This window comes from Melitaea cinxia, chromosome 5, assembly GCF_905220565.1.
Source record: "Melitaea cinxia chromosome 5, ilMelCinx1.1, whole genome shotgun sequence".
NCBI lineage: Eukaryota > Metazoa > Arthropoda > Insecta > Lepidoptera > Nymphalidae > Melitaea > Melitaea cinxia.
The window spans coordinates 4798296-4821221 of NC_059398.1; the positions used below are offsets into that span (position 1 = coordinate 4798296).

The 22926-nt window shown below is 31.8% G+C and overlaps 3 protein-coding genes and 1 long non-coding RNA gene across 6 annotated transcripts; 2 read left to right on the forward strand and 2 right to left on the reverse strand.

The window, feature by feature from the left end:
* Positions 1-1960: 1960 nt before the first annotated feature.
* LOC123653438 (neuferricin homolog) lies at positions 1961-22901 on the forward strand. 2 transcript variants are annotated; one of them, XM_045589434.1, is made up of 5 exons: positions 1961-1971; positions 15736-16062; positions 16180-16323; positions 21374-21560; positions 22560-22901. In XM_045589434.1, the coding sequence occupies exons 2-5, from the start codon at positions 15798-15800 to the stop codon at positions 22723-22725; spliced, it is 762 nt and encodes a 253-aa protein (XP_045445390.1). In that variant the 5' UTR covers positions 1961-1971; positions 15736-15797; the 3' UTR covers positions 22726-22901. The 2 variants fall into 2 exon arrangements, with proteins under 2 accessions (XP_045445390.1, XP_045445389.1); XM_045589433.1 differs by lacking the exon at positions 1961-1971 and having other exon boundaries at positions 15697-16062.
* LOC123653435 (putative nuclease HARBI1) lies at positions 2487-4355 on the forward strand. Its single transcript, XM_045589431.1, has 4 exons — positions 2487-3001; positions 3190-3585; positions 3685-3935; positions 4052-4355. Exons 1-3 carry the CDS (start codon positions 2566-2568, stop codon positions 3903-3905), a joined length of 1053 nt encoding a protein of 350 aa, XP_045445387.1. The 5' UTR covers positions 2487-2565; the 3' UTR covers positions 3906-3935; positions 4052-4355.
* LOC123653436 lies at positions 4521-7053 on the reverse strand. Its single transcript, XM_045589432.1, has 8 exons — positions 6503-7053; positions 6244-6430; positions 5897-5968; positions 5755-5808; positions 5188-5323; positions 4971-5108; positions 4833-4883; positions 4521-4746 (listed from the first exon to the last, which is right to left on the reverse strand). The coding sequence occupies exons 1-8, from the start codon at positions 6598-6600 to the stop codon at positions 4541-4543; spliced, it is 942 nt and encodes a 313-aa protein (XP_045445388.1). The 5' UTR covers positions 6601-7053; the 3' UTR covers positions 4521-4540.
* On the reverse strand, positions 8641-13271 carry LOC123653440. Of its 2 annotated transcripts, XR_006743098.1 has the most exons (3): positions 13213-13271; positions 10610-10693; positions 8641-9451 (listed from the first exon to the last, which is right to left on the reverse strand). It is a non-coding gene; the product is annotated as an uncharacterized LOC123653440 (long non-coding RNA). The 2 variants fall into 2 exon arrangements; XR_006743097.1 differs by lacking the exon at positions 13213-13271 and having other exon boundaries at positions 10610-10748.
* Positions 22902-22926: the final 25 nt, after the last annotated feature.

Sequence of the window (22926 nt, forward strand, 5' to 3'; positions counted from 1 at the left end):
GAATCCAAGTAAACTTGAAGCTTTTTGGTTAATAAAGTCATAATGCGTACGAAAATTTAATTCTTTGTCAAAAATAACACCTAAGTCTTTGATTTCAGTTTTACGGGATAAATTGTAATTTTTTATGGAATAATTAAAATTAATAGGGAATTTCTTTTTTGTAAAAGAAATAACAAAGCATTTGTTAACATTAAGGTCCATTTTATTCACTTCGCAATATCTTGCTATGGAATCTAAATCTTCTTGGAGCTTCATGGCATTGTTGATGCAAGTAATGGTCTGATAAATTTTTAAATCATCGGCATACAATAAGACATGGGCTTTTTAAGCACACCGCAAGATCATTCACAAAAATATTAAAAAACAATGTGACCCTTGAGGAACGCCGGATGGTACCGTAAAGACAGATGAAAGTTCACCCTTTAGAGCAACCGAGTTCTTCTGCTTAAATAAGATTCCACCCATCTTAAAAGATTACCATGAACACCATATCGTGCCAACTTATGTGTTAAAATGGAATGATTGACTCGATCAAAAGCTTTTTATCGTTAAAATTACTACGTTTGTCTTGTCAGCGGTACAGCAAAACACGGAGCGGTAACTTCACAGAGGTATCGATAAAAATATCGTTAATTAGTGATTAATTATTTCTTAGGCTTAATGGCTTTCAGTTGTGCAAAGAGGCACTGTCGGTTAATTAGTTATGCAGAGGTAACGTTGTGAGTATCGTCAAAATTCTATTTAACGGTAAAACAACGTTAAAAACGTTTCCGTTCACGTTACCGAATTACCGTTAAAAATTTTAACGATAAAAAGGTACGCTTCAGCCTGTAATATCCCACTACTGGGCAAAGGTCTCTTTCTCCATATAGGAGAAGGATCAGAGCTTAATCTACCACGCTGCTCCAATGCGGGTTGGCAGATATATTCTCTCCTATGAGTAACGATTGCTATCAGGTGTACATGATAACAAACGGGATCGACGGCTTAACGTGCTCTCCGAGGCACGGTGGGGAGACCCACAAGGACTGCACAAATACCCGGACCACGGAAAACACCTGTATGGCAAATACAAATGTTTGTCATGTGCGGGGATCGAACCCGCAACCGCCAGCGCAACAGGTACAATCCATGGCTGTGACCGTTGCGCCACCGCGGCATCGATAAAAAAAATAGGTATAGGATAAAAAGGTATCAGTTATAATTAACGCTATTTACCGGTATTTTATAACGGTAATCGGTAACGTTACCGGTCACGGTAATGGCGCTTATAAACTATTTATTATTTATATTATAGCAGTGACGATAAATTATTGATTGATTGATTGGTTTAATCAATAATTTATCGTCACTGCTATAACGATAAATTATACGTCCATGCCTACTGACTACTTCAATGTTACTTTATAGTCTATAGTCTAGTCTGTATCTGTACGTACCTATTAGTTACCTACTCTTTGACTCCAAAGAGTATATAAGTAAAGAGGTGTCACTCCATAGACACGGTCGAGCTCCGGGTTCAAGGTTTTGCTATACTTCAAGTACCAACTTTGTGGTTGAGCTCAATTTTTTTCGTTAAATTGGTTATAATGAAGCATAGTGTTGTTACTGTTATCCTACCGGAAATCGATAATAGTGTGGAAAAAGGTCGATAAATTAGTCGATAAAATTATCGATACTTTTCGAGCACAGGGTTCTTAATTTTATTTAAAATAAAAGGTTTTTTTGTATATATATAATGTATATTTAAAACTTCTTGGTATTTACTACATTACTACTAAATTTCTTGGTATTACTACACTTACGCCGAGTTGCACGAAACAATTTTTAAAATTTAAGTGCTTATTAAACTAATTTAATCACAAGAATCGTGATTTTCTGTTGCACGAAACCTGCGATCTAATTAAGTTAAAGTATTTTTTAGTTTAATTAAAGACCTGTCTAAAGGATGATTAAACCCGAATTTACGTTGTTCGAACGTGATTTTATCTCCGTTAGCGTCTAATTTGACACTTGATTAAATTAAAATTTAAGTGGCAAATATCCTGTACTTAACTCGCTAAATGGGAAGATGGCGACGTCAAGCACAGCTGGATTTCAAAAGTTTTAAGAATATTTTGTAAATATAGGTGGCGCTTTGGTTGCTGTAAAAGTTTTATCATTTGTTTGAATTGTATCTGAGTTACTTTATAACTTTATATACCCTCTTTGTCTGAGTGAGAACTTGAGAAGTGTATTGTTATTGAGCTTTTTAAATAATTTTTTAATAATCGGAGCAAGGAACGGACGGACGAACGGTTATTGTATAGATATATTGCATTGAATAGAAAATATTGCAAGTTTTGTTCAGAGTAAGTATTAATTTTTATTACGGAAAGCGAAACAAAAAGTCGATTCAAAATCCGGCAATTTTAAAAGATCTGTGAATACACCAATAATATCAATGGCTGGACATAACCTAAAATTATTTTTCATGCGATCTTTAGAAGTGGATGCGGGTTAGTATTCTATGCAATTTTTCCCATTACGTGCATAAGTAGCATATGTCAACTATGATTGCAGAATATGTCAGATACATCATTGTCCTCGCTATCTTCAGATGAAGAGCGAAGAAGACCAAGAACATACCACGACAGAGAAAACCTCTTCAACAAATATAATGACAACGAGTTTATGGAACGGTTTCGTTTCTCAAAAGCTACTGTCATAGAAATATTATCAAAAATAGAACATAATATTTCTCCTCAAACTCATAGGTCAAAATCAATTGACGCGATGACTCAGCTCCTGATAACTGTTAGGTTTTATGCAACAGGCTCTTTCCAGCAATTGCTAGGCGACACAATTCAAGCAGACAAATCTACTATATCTAGAATAATCCAAAAAGTAACTCTAGAATTGTGTAAACTGGCTGAAACATTTATTAAAATGCCATCTGATCAAGAACTTCAAAATGTTGTGGAGAATTTCTATGAACTCGCAGGATTTCCGAGATGTGCAGGTTGGTTTGAAATATCTTTATTTCATGTAATTCAACTGTGAAGAGCTCACAGCTATATTTTAATACAGTAAGGGAGATATTGATCTGTTCTGAAGCGAATCCTTTTATTTAAATTATCCAAATATTTTACACTCTTACATAATATTGTCTTGGTGTCATTAAAAATAATGTTAATTTTTTACTTCTAGGTGCAGTTGATTGCACTCATATAAAAATTACAAGTCAGGGTGGAAGACTAGCTGAAGTATTCCGCTGTCGAAAAGACTTTTTTTCAATAAATGTGCAAGTGGTCTGTGATGCGAAATTAAAAATAAGGGACATAATTGCTCGGTGGCCTGGAAGTGTGCACGATAGCACTATTTTTAATAATTCACATATATGTGCACAGCTCGAAGCTGGTCACTACGGTGGATACTTTTTATTGGGTGACAGTGGGTATTTTTGTAAAAAGTATTTGCTAACCCCGTTTGTCCGTCCAGCAACACCAATGGAGGAAAATTATAACAGAGCCCATATCACAACCAGGAACACCATAGAAAGGTGTTTTGGTGTCTGGAAAAGGCGTTTTCCCTGTTTACAAAAAGGTATCTTGTAAGTTACGTTTTTGAGTTGAGCAGGTTATATATGCATACTGCATGAGCATTCACGTCCAAAATAATATACTTACTAATACATTTTTGCAGGTATTACATTAAGAAAAACAACAACAATTTTGAATGTAATTGTGGCAACAGCAGTACTACACAACATTGCGATAGAGATGAAAGATGAACAGCCCCCCCAAGATCTAAGTGTAGACTTTGATCTAGAAGAAGCCTCATTAGAAGAATTGCACAGTGCATTTCAATATGGCGAGGACACTTCTGTGAGAACCACTTTAGTAAATACTGTGTTTTCCGGATGAAATATTTAATTTTAATAACCAGCACAAGAGGTATGTATGTCACAAATTTGTAATTGATAAATTTCGAAACTACTTAACAGATTTTTATAATTTGTTTTAGCCACTATAAGTTAGCCATTGACTGCAATCTTTTTTTTAATTTATAGGCTACCATTTGACTGCAATCAAACTTGCTGAAAGGTCTGAAGCAGCCTAAGGTGGAGCACGTTTGCCTAGAAGATGCCTGTTCACTCTTGATTTGAAGATACTGAATCTCACAAGGTGGGTTACTGTCAAGGCTTCAAGCAATATATATTGTTTTGAACTGAATAATATTGCTTTGAACATTGATAATAACCAACCTGTTAGGGTTATAGCAGTCATATTAAACTTTAACTAATTATTTAATATTTAGAACAGGATGTAACTATGTTTGATTTGGTTAAATAAAATATTATTATGGCTGTAAAATGTTATTTTTTTTAATCTAGATTTGTTTTGAACTGAATAATATTCCTTTGAACATTGATAGTAACCAACCTGTTAGGGTTATAGCAGTCATATTAAACTTTAACTAATTATTTAATATTTAGAATAGTATGTAACTAGGCTTGATTTGGTTAAATAAAAATATGATTACAGCTGTTAAATGCTATTTATTTATTTTTTTCTAGAATTTCAATTTCTAATTTTAATTTCTTTGACAACAGCATGTGTTCTTTTTGGCGAAGTCTTATGTCTTGATATATTCGCCTCCTCTCCAAAATAGAATTCTGATATTTTTGTTTAAAATAGGCTGCTTTATAATTCTTTCCCCTTGTCTTGTTCTTGTTATCAGACACCATAGATGGGCCTTGAGTTTCTGAAAAACATGTCAAATATTAAAGTAACAAGTACAAACACTAATTAATTATTACAAATCATCTTATTATTTTTTGGTAATGTCACCTTTTCTAGTCTTTTGCTGGGTCCTGAATTTATTTTTCTTTATATTATGATCTGAAATAAAGAAAAACATTTAATTTACTTCTAGTAAGTTACTTTAAGTATGTATAATACATATAATTAAACGTCAAAATAAGTTACCTTTTGGTTTTTCATTTACTTCCTTAAAATCGTTGTCAACATCAATAATTTCACAAACAACTATCTGATTTTCGACTGGAAATGGCTCATCCGCTTTATTAGCCCTCTCCTCGACAGATTTATCGGGTGTAAAGTCATCTGAATAATAATATAATAATTGTAGTTAGGTATTTCAATGTCGAATCTTCAGATTGCTTACTCATAATCTTATAATAACCCTTAAAATATGATGCTGCAGAATCGAAAGGGCTGTGAAGAGGTTCCACCTGATCCTTTATTAGTTCCAAAACTTTTAAATCTTTGTTGTGGACATTGGGGATGAAGCACCCTCCACCAGTTTTTTTACGTGCAATCTGAAAGTCATTAATTTTATTGAAATAAAGTATAACATGAGGACTAAATAGTTATTATATATGCTTAAGCCTGTAATATTCCACTGCTGGGCATAGGCCACTTTCTCCGTGTAGGAGAAGCATCAGGGCCTAATCGACCATGCAGCTCCAATGCGGGTTGGCAGATATATTCCCTACCATGAGTAATGATTGCTATCAGGTGTATATGATAACAATCGGGACAGACAGCTTAATATTCTCTCCGAGGCATGGTGAGGAGACCCTCATGGAGTGCACAAACACCCAGACCACGGCAAACGTCTGTATGGCCAACACAAATGTTTATCATGTGCAGGGATCGAACCCGCACCAGCCACAAACCAGTGCTGTGACCGTTTTGCCAACGCATCATAGTTATTATATAATACTAGCTATTAAATAATTATACAAACTTTGTCAGCTTTATCCAGGAACTTCAGTGTTTCCAAATCCGATATGTTTTCTTTCTAATAAAAAAACAAGTTATTAATACTCATAATATTAGAATAAACAATTAATTCATCAAGTATAAATTTATTAAACAAATAAACCTACGTCTGATTTGTCCAGAGATTCAAGAACTGCTTTCGCTTTCTCTTCCTCTAGCTTATGCAGGTAGTCAGCTTTCTAAAAAATATAATTTCAAATTACTATGTATAAAAAATATTTTCATTAAAATTTTAATCCTTATACAAATAATATAGAGTATTTATAGTATGTATGTTATTGTATGTATTTAATTGGTAAACTATGAAACTATTGAACAGATTTTAATAAATCTTTCACCATTAGAAAGCTACTTTATCCAGAAGTAATATAGTCTATATATTATTAGGTATGTAATATCAAATTTGATACGGCCAGATCGGCTAGCAGCAAATTTTTAAGGTAACAATAATTACATTAGATGTAGCCAGAGCTTTTCTAGCGTTTTGCTTCATATTTTCGTACAAATGCTTCAGCTGCTCCGTTGTTCTTATACCAGTAGTAGATGAAGCATTATAGCTCTTGACTAATTGAGCCCACGCGTCTGCTTTTTTTTTGAAAATTGCTGTGCCAGTGGCTTTTGATTCAATGATGTTATTGTACCTGAAAATAAGCTATTACAAGGATTCTGTGAAACAAAACTTATTGCTAAGAAACCAAGCATAGTATACTTACCGTTTAGCCAAAAACATCAAATTTTCTTTTTCTGCCTCTGTATAGTTTGGGCCCCTTTTCCGTGGAATTCTATCGTTTGTTTGATTAGAATTATACATTTTGAAATGCCTTGAAGTCCACACTCAAAAATAACGGTTTAATTTAACAAAAGAAAATACCTTTTTTTCTACTTCGACAGTTCTATGTTTCTGTTATTTGACTTTTTTCAGACACACGCGGAGATAACTACGTATTAATTGAAAATTAGCTTCTAAGCTCTATGACATAAAACTCATTTTTCTGATTATATTATTATTCAGTGGCGCCAATTTAAATTAGCAAAAACGCAGGTAATAAAAAATATCGTTCATTTAATTCATTCAAGGTGAACGATTTTAAACCTTAATAATCTGTCTTCAGATTAAGTATATTTTTTAATGAGGAAACACTTAATCATCATTTAAAAGATGAGAAAATAATTACGAACAATAGCTTTAAATTTAATCTTGAGATTAGCTAATCTTAAGATTAATTTCTACTTAGTTAACGGAAAATTAGCGAAGGTTTCGTGCAACTCGGCGTTAACCAGCGAAAAAAAATCTGCATTTTAAACAAAAATGAAGGTAATTGTTACAATTAAACATTACAAACAATTATTATTTTGCCCTGATCACTAGTGTCTCGGTAGACATCACCTATCTATTATGTCATCGGCTTTATAAAATAAATATTACAACAAATTATTTAACCTAATGTTCCTAGTGTAGGCCGAGAGGAAAAAAAGCCGGACAAAATTCTCGGTAGTCTTTTCAAATTAAAAGTTGTTATACAAAAAAGTTACATTATTGAAGGCATGTCGATCACAACAGCTAACAAACAAATTTTATATTTTAATCAAATTAAAATAAATAAATATAATATCTTATAACATAGATGATTTACAAGCATAAACTTATTTACAAAACAAATTAAAATAAATAAATATAATATCTTATAACATAGATGATTTACAAGCATAAACTTATTTACAACACAAATAAAATTAAATAAATATAATATCTTATAACATAGATGATTTACAAGCATAACATAAACTTATTTATAAAACAAATTAAAATCAATAAATATGAATAAATATAATATAAATCTTATAACATAGATGATTTACAAACATCTTTTCTTTTTCTTTGATATGTATTATTTCTGTTTTTGGTGTACAATAAAGTGTATTATTATTATTATTATCTTATAACATACACACAGTCATATATTCCTATGTTAAGCAACTTAATGCTTGTGTTACAGGTAACAACTGACTGTACATTTTTTGAAATAAATAAACAGAAATAATATATATAAATATATAAATACACGTAGTACATTCAATCTCAGGCGGGAATCGAACCTGCAACCCGTGGAACAGTAAGTAACAATAACAAAAAAGATGATTTAAAAGCATAACAAACATTTACAAAACAAATTAAATAGTTTCTAATGGTAATTGTCAGTCAATAACAAAAAAGATGATTTTAAAGCATAAAAAAAAATATTAACAAAACAACTTAAATAGTAACAAATAGTAATTATCAAAAATTAACAAACAACATGATTTAACACTTAACGTAGCATAGTCACAAAAAAAGTGATACAAATGAAATGATCTCGTAAAACAGTAATTATCAATCAATAACAACAAAGACGATGAATTTGACTCATAACATATTCACAAAAATCTAAAATTTTTAAACGTTACATATGTAACGATCCGATATAGAGTAAATAACAAACAAACATATATATATATACAGATATTATCTAAGTAAAAACAATTCTGAAAAGCGTTATATAATGATCCTAGGGATACAGATAAAAAACATAATGATTTACAAACATAATAAGAACATATTTAGAGTAATCTTCTAAATTCTTATTTTTGTATTATTAAATGTTTGTAGTAGGTAATTCCATAAAGTACTACCGATTTTAAAAATTCTTTCACGGGATGCTACAATTCCATGTACGCCATTTAATGGTATGTGGATAAACGAACAGCGGATTATGGGAGAAAACGAAATAGCGAAAATCGCGTAATCTATGTGGGCGAAGCCACAGCGGAAAAATTTTTTTTTTGTTTCTAAGCTAAAATATACACATTTAAAAACTTGGAAAACAAAAAACATTGCAAAGACATTAGATGTCAAGAAGAACTGCCAATATGTATGTTTTCTACAAACATTGTTTTATAGTACTGACAATATAAATATAAATATTCAACAAGAATCTTAAAAGTTGTTATCTAAGCTTTGTCTTGATCACATTATTCTAATTGTATATTTTTGTCTTTACATGATTTTCTAATGAATAATAAACAAAGATTATGAATTAATTGATTTGTTTTTTTCTATAAAATGCTCATTACTTAATTGCAAACTAGTCTACTGCTTTATATTTTTAATTTGTAAGTCCTGAGATATAATAGCTTTGAAATGAATTTGGCTCTTGTTTACAAAATGACATAAAGGTTTAGAAGGAAAGCACAATGAGCTCGAATCTTTCCACCATTCTTTAAAACTAATATAATTGTTTAAGTCGTCTACTGGTTTATCAACTTTTAACGAATCTTTACATTTCTGACATTTCGTTCTATCTAATAATTTTGCAGCTAAATAACCACTAACATATACTACTGGCTGCTCCAAAAAGTTACATAAATCATTTTCATATAAAAAGAAATCGATTTCATTGGGCAAAGACAAAACAGGATAAACTATCTCATCAACAACTTGAATGTCATCATTATTATTTCTATTAGGCATGTCAGTGCGGACCCCGCTAATATTGTTATAAGCTACAAACTATTTATTAGTGTCTTCCTCACAGTTCGCATTTCGACTGCCAAACGCTTTAAGCTTAATTTAGTTTGAGTCAAATGACTCAGCAGGATCTTCTCACGTTCAGTTAATGTAGAATCTGAAATTAAAAAAAAATCCTGTTATTATATATACATTTTTTTGTGTTAAAAGTATACAATATTATGTATAATGTGATTTATTCCTTTAATTTCATAAATTTTTACTTAAATATAATATTATAAAATAATTTATTGCTTTTATTATATTAAGATACATTTATTATTTTTATTTCAATATTAAACAACGCTAATATTGATATATTTTATTAGTGATTGTTACAGTTTAATATGTATTTAATTTTGCTTTAAATAATAACACAAGTATACGACAAAGGAATGCCCATTGCATGATACAATTGGAATCATTGAATGTAATTATTATTTTTTTCCCTTTTTCTTCAATTTACTTGATATATTATAAAAATAAAATATACATATTTGATTACTAAGGAAAGAGCTATATCTAAATAAATTATTTTGTCATTCTATTTTTTAAACTATACTATACTTTAATAGTATAATATCGAAATATATATATATATATATATATATATATATATATATATAAATGTATAAAATATAGATAAATGAAACTGTTAAACATTAATGTTAATGCATATTTAACAAAACTAAGCAAACTTTTGATTTATAAAATGTAAATTATTAAAGCAGTATAATTAAAAATTGATTTGACTCTCATATGCTTGATATTAGTCAAATGTGTACCGGGCTATTCATAGGTATAATGAAATAAATAATTTTTCCATAGAAAGAGTGTGTGCTTCTATTAATAACTGGCCTCAACTTTTAAATGTATTGCAGCCAATGCAGAACACTTCGGATTAGCTTTATTTTCATAGAATTATATTAATGTATTAAACTAACACACTGTAATAGTAATAAATGTCATGTGCAACAGAATGTTTTTTTTTTTCTTTATAACAATATTCAGGACATATATACATATATATTGGCATTATATATTGGCCTGCAGTGTGTATATATATATATATTATGGATAGATACTAACTACTACTATTTACATAGTCTACCACATAACTACATTAATAACTACCACAACTTAATCCCTTGTAGTTGAAGTTGTAAATTATGATTTGAAAATAATTTCAATAAAAATAATTTAAAAAGGAGTAGGCTACAAAGAACTATACTGAATTACGTCCTTTGCTACATTAAAAGATTGTTGAAAATTATACCTCTATTTCTATTAGGTTTTCCCACAATTCTTTCATAGTTGCGAACAGGAACTTTAACATTTTCTACTGATTCATTCTGGGAAACTGTAATTACATTGATAAAAGTGAACAATAATAAATAAATATCTTTAACACATACACACGGTTATCTTTTCCTAAGGTAAGCAACTTAACACTTGTTTTATAGACAACAACCAACATGCATATATATGTATATATATATTATATATATAAATTATAACATAACTAGCTGTGCCCGCGGCTTCACCCGCGTTGAAATCAGTGTGTCACAAAGTTTTCCCGGCAAACTTCCAGTGAAACTCTCATCAAAATCGGCTTAGCCGTTCCGTAAACCTTCCTCTCTCGAAGCTCTCTCTCCATTGGTGAAACCGCATGAAAATCCGTCTAGTAAATTTTGAGGGAATCGATCAAATACATTTTTGGGGACTTCGTTTTATAATACACTAACTGTTGCCCGCGACAACGTCCGCGTGGTTATAAAGATATGTATTGCTATTAAGATGCTTAATGCAATTTTTTTTTATTTCAGTCTCTTGAAATGCTCATATCACACTGAGTAACTTTTTAAAAGGCACAATTTAGTATAATTTAATAGTTATTTTTATAAAACTTCTCTATATACCACATTTTTAGATTTATTTTCAGGATGCAGTATAAATAACCTATCAGGTGAACTTATAGCTGCTGTATATGTTTCATACAAACTATCAACCTCAATCAAAGCCCCTTAGCGGTGAAATATCGCGAAATCCGTTCTTAGCGGACGTCTACTAACTATAATCTAATTTCAAATTTAATCTTTGTCTATCCTGGATGGATGGACCATCCAGCGGTTTTTGAGTTCTTGTGATGAGTGAGTCAGTGACCCATTATTTGGACCCCTCCTCACCATCTGTAGAGCATCCATTTTAAATTTCAAGTCTCTTACTTCAAAACATAGGACTTTGATACAAACTACCAACCCCCGTTTTATCCCTTTAAGGGCCGAGTTTCGTAAAATCAGTTCTTAGCGAATTTCTACGTCCTATAAGGAACCAACTTGCCAAATTTCAAGTTTGTAGGTGTTATAGTTTCGGAGATTTCGTGATGAGTGAGTTAACTTACCATTTCTCATTTTAACCCCAAAAGGAACGTTATTTCTAAAGATACATTATTTAGACAACTCACCATCTATAGAGCATACATTTTAAATTTAAAGTCTCTCATTTCAAAAACATGGGACTTTAATACAAATTTTCGACCCCGTTTTACCCCTTTAAGGGTCGAGTTTTGTAAAATGCGTTCTTAGCGGATGTCTACGCCCTATAAAGAACCTACCTGCCAAAGTTCATTTTTGTAGCTGTTATAATTTCGGAGATTTCCTGATGAGTGAGTCAACCTACGATGCCCCGTTTTAACCCCAAAAAGGAGTTGATTTCTAAAGATACATTATTTGGACAACTTTTCACCATTTAGAGAGCTTACATTTTAAATTTCAAGTCTCTTACTTCAAAAACATAGGACTTTCATACAAACTTCCAGCCCCAGTTTTACCCCTTTAGGGGTCGAGTTTCGTAAAATCCATTCTTAACAGATGTCTACGCCGTATAAGGAACCTACCTGCCAAATTTCAACTTTGTAGCTGATGAGTGGGTCAACCTGCCATCCCCCGTTTTAACCCCAAAAAGGGGTTGATTTCTAAAGATATATTATTTGGACACCTTTTCACCATCTATAGAGCTTAAATTTTAAATTCAAGTCTCTTACTTCAAAAACATAGAACTTTCATACAAACTTCCAACCCTCGTTTTTCTCTCTTAGGGTTCGAGTTTCGTAAAATCCATTCTTAGCGGTAGTTTACGCTTTATAAAGAGCCTACCTGCTAAATTTCAAGTTTGTAGGTGTTATAGTTTCGGAGATTTCGTTATCAGTGAGTCAACCTACGGACCCCCCGTTTTAACCCCAAAAAGGGGTTGATTTCTAAAGATATATTATTTGGACACCTTTTCACCATCTATAGAGCTTAAATTTTAAATTTCAAGTCTCTTACTTCAAAAACATAGAAGTTTCATACAAACTTCCAACCCCCGTTTTACCCCCTTAGGGGTCGATTTTCGTAAAATCCGTTCTTAGCGGATGTCTACGTCTTATAAGGAGCCTGCTTGCCAAATTTCAAGTTTGTCGGTGTTATAGTTTCGGAGATTTCGTGATGAATGACCTTTCGCGTTTATATATACTATAGATTATGTATAGTAATACACCCAGACTCAGGCAGGAATCGAACCTACAACCCCCGGAGCAGAAAATAGAACCAGCACAACTGGAATAACAGGCTACTCATCTAAATGTATAAAATTCAATTTTGAGACTTATTTGTCTCAAAATTGAATTACATTAAAAAAAAAATTAATACATAAAAATGTTTTAGTTGCTTATAATTATCTATGTAGTAACATATTATACAGTTAGAGAAATATTTTATATAATAAAGTGAACTTGTGTCATAAAATTAAATGCTAATTAGCTATATGCTTATAGTAGACATGTTACTTGTTAATGTTTTATGTAATCAAAAATGTGAAATTTTCATTTGTTATTCTTACCTAGTGTTTTTTCAAAAGTAAGTCCTTGTGGTGGCTGCGAAGTAGAGGGCAAAGGGAGATAGCTGTATTCAGCATCTGAAAAATAGTAGTACAATATCTAAATATATCTAGTATCTATTACTTGTTAATTTTTTTTTTTACATTTTCCATTATTTACTCACACTTAAATTATCTGAATTTTATTTTCTACTAGCTTCTACCCGCAACTTTGTCCACGTGGAATAGTTACTTTGGGCTAGCTGGGGAAGGTCAGAGAAGGAAATAATCCGATTTTGAAACATTCTTCATTGGTGGTCCACTCTTATTGGTCTTTGCGTGATAATATATAGCCTATAGCCCTAGCCTTCCTTGATAAATGGGCTATCAAATACTGAAAAAAAATTCAAATTGGTCCAGTAAGTCCAGAGATTAGCTCGTTCAAGAAAACAAACTCTTCAGCTTTATACTAATAGTATAGATTTGATATGAAATTATTTTTATTTTAAAATGAAAGTTAATGATTACTTATCTTGTTATATAGAAGATGAAAATGATTATTTTCCGAAGGTGTTATTCATAATCATTTTATAGAAAAATAAAACTAAAAATCTTATACTGCATTGGATCATTTGTATCATATGTTGTGAATCGTTGCATATATGTGTTAAAAGATATTAAAGATTCTCAGAAAGTGTTTTACATATATCTCTCATTTTATCAGCGATATGTATATCAATCAGCCTTAGATATCTGATATCTAAGGGCCAATATTATCTAGGTAAATGTATAAATAATAAATTAAATATATGTCAGATGATTTTTTAGAACATTGACTAACAATAATCTATTATATGATATTTATTACAACTGAGATTGTACTGCCATTATTAGTACAAAATATATTTAAAAATTATCTTTTTCTATACAGTACAATTGTGAACATTTGTATGACTTTTATATAATTTCATCTTTATTTTTTATTTTTTAAATTTCCAGTACATACTTAGTAAGACAGAGTTTTTGAAACAACAAGACATTGTTTTCAAGAAAACTTTTTGTCACTTATTAAAAATGTATAAGACTTGCAACAGCAAGTTATTAAAATTATAAGTAAGTTCATTTAATTAACAATAAAAATCTTAATTTTATCCATCATTAAAAATATATTACATAACCAAACATGAACTAACAAGATGCTGTACCTCTTAAAAACATTTGTTACTTCTAACAACATAACATAAATAAATATAATATAATAAAGTAGTTTACTCACTTTTAGATAAAATATTTTCATTCCATTGCACATACTCTGAATTTGTTATATCTTGAAAACTAGAAAATAAAAAAGAATTTATCATAAACATCAATTAGCATATTATGAACCAGAAATAAGGCTAGACAAATAGCTAAACAAGAACACCGAGAAAAAATAATTGTAATGTAATTTATAATTATCCCGTATAAACATATAAAAAAAATTTGCACCTTTCAAGACTTGTGATTTTTCTTTTTCTTCACCATATAAAGGAAAATCTACCAAAAGACTAGAAGACATCCAATGGTTGTGGCAAATTTAATGTTGGAATAGCATTTTTAATTAATCTATTGCCCTTTGTATTAAAATACTTTTTTTCAAAGTGATATCCACACAAATATTTAATTTCATGCAATTTTTTTAACGGGTATGTAAGCAGTCTTCATTCCCAACTGCTTTGACCCAAGAATGACACCTGAGAGGAGAATTTTAATCGTCAATTTAAATTAAAAGTTTAAATTTTACATAGTCTACAACTAGTTTTCTAGTATACATAAGTATGTATAATACTTTAATGTTACTTTATTACTACAGTTAGCTATTTACTGTTATAAAGATTTTAAGTAGAATTTATTTAAATATTGTATTGTTCTATTGTTAACACCACAGAGGATAGTAATATTTACACTAACCGATCTGGATCAAGTGGAAACTTCCTCAAAAATACATTGGCTCCAGTCCAGGGGTCCTCTTTAGACCACAAATAGTACATTTTTGATATCTCACATTACGTTTCACTGTATTTTCTAAAGGAATGAAAACAGAAAAATATAGTTTAAGTAATAAAAATATAGGTATAACTATAAAATACTATTATTTTCTGTTGATATAGATATTAAGAACTTATTTTCAAAAGCAAAATTACTTCGTTCGACCAAAAATACCAATGATTCAGGTTTAAATACAAACCCATAGTAAATCCCGAGAAGCGACGAATAATATTCTCACAATAAAGTATTAGGGCTCAGAAAATATATATGCAGAAAAAACTAAAAATCCAAAATTCCGGACGTGGTTACTAGGTGGTTGCAATATAATATGGCGGTTAGGAAATAATTGTTCGAGTCAAAATTTGACAATTACGACGTTTCCGACGTTTAAATTTTTTCATTTTGACGTACAATTTTGCCAATTTATATAAAAATTCAAGTTTGGTATACAAAGTATAGCAAAAAAAGTGTCGCCCTACTGTTTGACTCTTAATTTCAAACGTTTACTCGTTTATATAGTTTATGTGTTTGTATTTATTTATATTTTCCAAATTAAACTTTGATCCTAAATTATTTTGGCAATGTTTATTTCTAAATTAAACTTTAAATATATCTTATTAACTGTTTTAATGGCAATATTAGCAGTATTTTTAAAGAAATATAGGTCAGAGAATTTAAGTTTTGATTCTCGTAAGGCAGATCGAGTTGTTTTATCCAGTGATGAATTAGCTAAATATAACGGTGTTGATATTGACAAGCTATATTTATCTGTTATTGGAAGCATCTTTGATGTTACTGATGGGAAAACACATTATGCAAAAGGATCGCCATATCACTATTTTATAGGTAAAAACTTTCACTTCTTTTGCCACCGAAAACTAAACTGTAATAAATAATCAAATCAAAGAATGTAATAAATAATGTTCAGTTATGTTAAAATATTTCTCTAATTTAAATTTATAGGAAAAGATGGGACAAGATCTCTTGTGACTGGTGACTTTAAAGATGAATCGAGCAATAAGGATAATGTTTTAGATTTATCTTGTGATGACTTACTACAAATAATAAATTGGAGACAAACATTTAGAGTAAAATACAAATATATTGGTAGGTAAGCCAGGACATATGATTGACATGTTTTATGACAGAAAAACAATAGGTATTATTAATTTCAAAATACAATGTATGACCATGTGGATCCTGGGAAAGATCTAGATTTGTAAATTAATTTTTTGACTGTTATTTTCAAACATTAATATACAAACCCCTTTGATGTGTCTAGCTGTTAGCGATAAAGTTGAAAACTACTGAATGCATTTTCACAACATTTTTACCAATAGACAAAATGATCCTGAGGATGATTTAGGTGTATATGTTAAGGATTAATAAAATTGGTTAAAAGAAAATGATAATTATTAAGGAAGTTGGAGTCAATTAAGTCACTTGGGAACTTTAATTGAAAATGCTGCCATAGATTGCCATTAGATTATAATGAAACATTAAGTGGAATTATTACTCTTTTATAGCATTATAAAAAAGTTGGCAAGGACATATGTTTATATTTTGAGTATAGCTCACTATAAGCATTTTAAGTAAAAAAAAAAAATGGCTGGAATGCTATTTAGACAAATACAGTGTAATCCTTATCAGCTTAAATATGTTAGTTGCCATTTGCATTTCATTATGATAATTCTTTACACCAAATAATTTAAATGTATATCTAAGAAGTTATCGTAAAGTAAAATAAAACATGGTGAAATAATTGTCAACTATATGCCTCACAAAGACGATAGGACTGATGCCACACCCAGTGTCCCTCGCTTTCACAGTTCATTATAACCCATATGATGCTAGAGTTCATCGCTAATCTATATAACTATCTATGCATATACATAAAATGAAAGTGTTTCTGTGATTTCAATATAACTGTGCTTTTAAGTCTATATAGCTATTTATACGATACTAAAACATAAATAATTTTAAAATTTTGTCTGTCTGTCAGTTTTTCTGTTTACCCAGGCTAGACTCCAGAACGGCAGAACTGATTTTTATGGGACTTTCACTGGAAAGTAGAGAAGGTGGTGGAGAACTGGAAAAATACTTATCAGATCTTGATTAAATTTAAATAAAATCCCACGACATGCAAAAAACACCTTTGGATTAAAAAAATCATCCAAATCGGTCCACCCTGTCAAAAATTTTGAGACAATATACATACAAATAAAAGTCAGGTCTTTGAAAATTCTGGTCTTTGAAGTTGACACGCACTCCGACAGAAAATTAATACCTTTTTTTTTCGATATTAAGATGTCTTTCCTTTTTTATTTATATACTTGCTGACCCAGCAAATGTTGTTTCGCCATATATTTTATTAACACCTCCCCTCCCTTATAACTTATTGGTATGAAAAAATAGATGTTGGGCGATTCTTAGACCTACCCGATATGGACACAAAATTTCATAAAAATCTTTCAGCCGTTTTGTAGGAGTATGGAGGAGGAGTAGGAGGTACTAACATTGTGACACGAGAATTTTATATATAAGACTAGCTGACCCGCCAAACGTTGTCTTGCCGCTAAACGCTATTAAGAAATAGGGGTTGGTGGTAGATGAGTGAAAATTTAAGGTTGTATGTATTTTTTAACGCCAAATCACAATAAAATAAAAAATAAATAATTTATCTAAAAGTTAAAAAAAAAAGTGGGGTGGACTACCCTTAACATTTACATCTATCTATAATATCTATAATCTATAATAATATATATAAAAGCGAAAGGTTACTCATCACGAAATCTCCGAAACTATAACACCTACAAACTTGAAATTTGGCAGGTACGCTCCTTATAAGACGTAGGCATCCGCTAAGAACGGATTTTACGAAACTCTACCCCTAAGGGGGTAAAATGGGGATTGGAAGTTTGTATGAAAGTCCTATGTTCTTGAAGTAAAAGACTTGAAATTTAAAATGTAAGCTCTATAGATGGTGAAAAGGTGTCCAAATAATGTATCTTTAGAAATCAACTCCCTTTTGGGGTTAAAACGGGGGATGGTAGGTTGACTCACTCATCACGAAATCTCCGAAAATTTAACAACAATAAACTTGAAATTTGTCTTGTGTGGCTACGGCACTAAAGAATTTAGCCACCCTCTCTCTTCCCGTGGGTGTCGTAAGAGGCGACTAAGGGATAACAAGGTTCCACAACTACCTTGGAACTTAAGAAGCCGACCGATGGCGGGATAACCATCCAACTGGTGGCTTTGAAATACACAGGCCGAAGACGGGCAGCAGCGTCTTCGGTGCGACAAAGTACTGCGGTCACCAACCCGCCTGCCCAGCGTGGTGACTATGGGCAAAACACATGAGTTCACGTTATTTTTGGCGTAAACTTGTGGAGGCCTATGTCCAGCAGTGGACTGTATAGGCTGTAATGAGAAAACTTGAAATTTGGCAGGTAGGTTCCTTATAGGGCGTAAACATCCGCTGAGAACGGATTTTACGAAACTCGATCCCTAAAGGGATAAAACAGGGGTTGGAAGTTTGTATGAAAGTCCTATGTTTTTGAAGTAAGGTACTTGAAATTTAAAATGTATGGTCTATAGATGGTGAGAAGATGTCCAAATAAAGTATCTTTAGAAACCAACTCCCTTTTGGGGTTAAAACGGGGGATGGTAGGTTGACTCACTCATCACGAAATCTCCGAAACTTTAACACCTACATACTTGAAATTTGGCAAGTAGGTTTTGTATAGGGCGTAAACATCCGCTAAGAACGAATTTTACGAAACTCGACACCTAAGAGGATAAAACGGAAGTTTGTATGAAGGCCCATGTTTTTAAAGTAAGAGACGAAATTTAAAATGTATGCTCTATAGATGGTGAAAAGGAATCCAAATAATGCATCGTAATGTATATATATAAAAGAGAAAGGTCACTGACTCACTCATCACGAAAACTCAAAAACCGCTGGAAGGTCCATCCATCCAGGATGGACAAAGATGAAATTTAGCAGGGAGGTAGATTATAGTTAGTAAACGTCCACTAAGAACGGATTTTTTGATATTCCACTGCTAAGGGCGTTTGATTGGGGTTGATAGTTTGTATGAAACATATACAGCAGCTATAAGTTCGCCTGGTAGGTTATTTATACTACAGCCTGAAAATAAAACTAAAAATGTGGTGTATAGAGAGGTTTTATAAAAATAAGTAGTAATGCATATCTTCATAACCACGCGAACGTAGTCGCGGGCAACAGTTAGTGTATTATAACAAGAAGTCCCTAAAAGTGTATGTGATCGATTCCCTCAAAATTTTCTGAACGGCTTTTCATGCGGTTTTACCAATGGAGAGAGGGCTTCAAGATCAAGGTTTATGGAACGACTAAGCCGATTTTGATGAGATTTTGAGTTTCACTGGAAGTTTGCTGGGAAAACTGTGACTCACTGATTTAAACGCGGGCGAAGCCGCGGGTACAGCTAGTAGTAACATATATGGTACTTTTTAACCGACTTCCAAAAAAGGAGGAGGTTCTCAATTCGACTGTATTTTTTTTTATGTATGTTACATCAGAACTTTTGACCGGGTAGACCGATTTCGACAAATTTTGTTTTAATCGAAAGGTGGTGTGTCCCAATTGGTCCCATTTAAATTTATTTGAGATCTAACAACTACTTTTCGAGTTATATCTAATAATGCGTTTTTACTTGACGCTTTTTTCGTCGACCTACGTTGTATTATACCGCATAACTTTCTACTGGATGTACCGATTTAGATAATTCTTTTTTTGTTGGAAAGGGAATATCCCTAGTTTGGTACCGTGATAAGGAAACCAGGATCTGATGATGGGATCCCAGAGAAATCGAGGGAAACTCTCGAAAATCCGCAATAACTTTTTACTGGGTGTACCGATTTTGATAATTTTTAATTTAATCGAAAGCTGATGTTTATCATGTGGTCACATATAAATTTTATTGAGATCTAATAACTACTTTTTGAGTAATCTTTGATAACGCGTAGTTGCTTAACTATTTTTTCGTCGATCTACGTTGTATTACTTGTCGATGTAATTGAAGTCGGTTTTTTTTTCGTTTGCGAGCTAACACAATTATTATCCAATAATTCGCATGGGATCAAGATTGTGCCCTTAAAAAAAGATGTGTATCCATATAGAATCTTTCACGTGAACGAAGTCGTGGGTACAATTAGTTTTATAGAAATTAAGTTGTGGCACATGTACTGGTACTATCAGCCTTTAAGTATTATCATTTATTTAATTTTGGTGCCTGGTTTTTAGATTTTAAAAAGCATGTAATAATATTAGTATTTTGTGGTTTAATGTTTACAATTTTAAATGTTGCAGCTAATTACGTTATCAGGAGGTTAAAAAACAACTGAATAATTATTAATTATAATAATTAATAAGTATTAATTATATCTTAATACAATAATTATCTTATAAATAAATCTTATAACTAACTGCTTTAATTAGTTGTCCGGGGGGGTGAAAAACCCACACTCCCTCCCACACCCCACCCACCCTCCCCCCCCCAACCACATAAATTTCTTGCCGGCGATGGACACAATTACCAAAGATTTTAATATTTTCCAATCTATACAATTATAAATTTTCTAATGTTAGGCAAAAGTATGCTTCCCTGATCACTGCTTGTCGAACAGATGAATTTCAAAAAATTAATTTTCCTTTTATTTCTTATCTCTTCCAATTTGCAAACAATTTTTTACAGCATTAAACTCAAATTTGTATTAATATAAGCAGACTATTATAAGTTATTATATGCCGTGTGGTGTTGACCGAGTAGAATAGCACCACCCTCTTTCTCCCCGTGGGACTCTTAAAAGGCGACCAAGGGATAAACCTGGCTCAAAATCGTCAGGGTCCTGGAGAAGGAAAACTTCATTTGAAACCCGGAATGGGGTCTCCGTCAAGCATTCGTGGCATGGCTCTCATTCCTGTGGGCCTAGCCAGTGAGGTCGAGAGGGTGGCGCAGAGCTTAGGCAACTCTGCGTTTTAAATCGTCTGCAATAGACGGACTAAGGCCAATGATTATAAGTTATCAATCTGTTGTCCATGAATTCAATTAGAAGTGGTAAATAATCGCCCGAAAAAATAAATCTCTTCTTAATAGGATCCAATTTCTAGGTTCATTAGCTGGCAGATATTATGATAAGAATGGAGAAGAAACTGTATATATGACTCAGTTAAAACAAAGAATAAAAAATTGCAAACAGGAAAAGGAAGAGGCTAAAAAACAAGATCAAATATATCCACCGTGCAATATTGCTTGGAGTGAGAAAGATGGGACACGAGTATGGTGCACCAAAACAAGGTACTAAACAGATCAGAAAATAAATAAATTTTGTAGACAAAAAGCATCAGCTTAAAAGTTTACAATACCACAGATTAATAGAATAACCTGACAATAAATAGTCTTAAAACATTTCTTACTGTCAACAGTAGCATACAACAGAGCAATAGTAGCGGCATAGCTCTTAAATAAAGAAAAAAGTTTCATACCTTATATTAGGTCCTTACATATGAAATTGGCGTTTTGTTTGGTCAGAAAATAAAGTCAATTTTTTTTTTATATACAATATAATTAATCAAAGTATGGAACCGAAGATGGGCAGCAGTGTCTTCGGTGCAACAAAGCCAGCCCTGCGGTCACCGACCCGCCTGCCCAGCGTGGTGACTATGGGCAAAACACACACCTATGTGCAGTAGTGGCCTGTGAAAGGCTGATGTGATGTGATGATGAATCAAAGTATTTACCATTGCTATCTAGGCACTTTTGCCATTTAATAGGTAGTTTATTGATACCTTTACTAAAAATATACCATTCGGACGAGAATCAATAAAATGTTTGAAGGCGGTTTGGATCCCCATTACAGTTGAATTTTTTCCCTTGCAAGAAGTAATCTGTTGGAGCAAGATCCGGGGAGTATGATGGATGTCTTAGACATTCCAATCGAAGCTCCAATAATTTAGTAGCCGTCTGTTGTGCAGTGTGTGGTCTAGCGTTGTCTTGAAGTAGCAGTGGCCTAGAGCGATTGACTAGCCTTGGTTGTTTAGCAGCTAGCTTTTCCATCATGATTTGCAGTTGCTGACAATAGATATCTGCTGTAATCGTCTGGCCAGATTTAAGAAAGCTTTATTGAATGACACCGGCACTAGTCTCCACCAAATGCTCACAAGTAAATTTTTGTGAGTCAATTTTCGCTTGAGGCAGATTGATGATGTTATTATTTTATATTATTCAGAATTATTATGTTTACAAAAATAAAATGTGGAACAATAATTCTTTGTTTAAAATTTTAAATTTTTTCAGTGGTGGTATAAATAGAAATTGGGAAGGAGTACCGAGGCAATTGTTTACCCCTGGAGAAAAGAGGCCTCGTTGTGTTTGTGTGAATCTTGAAAAAGTTGATTCAAGTTTACTAAAGGAATATGAAGGATGTTCCAGTTCTTCTAAAGAGTGTTCAGTTAATAACTAAACAAATAAAAAATGTTAAAGCTGATTGCAGATAGTTTATTTAATTATGAATAGATATTGATGTCATTGTTATTATTTAAATATCTATTATTTTGATAATTTTATTATGTTAAGTTTGTGTTGTCATTGTTTTAATTACCAGACATTCCAGAAAGAATTATGATAAGTATTTTTTAATTGTTTTTTTTTCCTATAACTGATA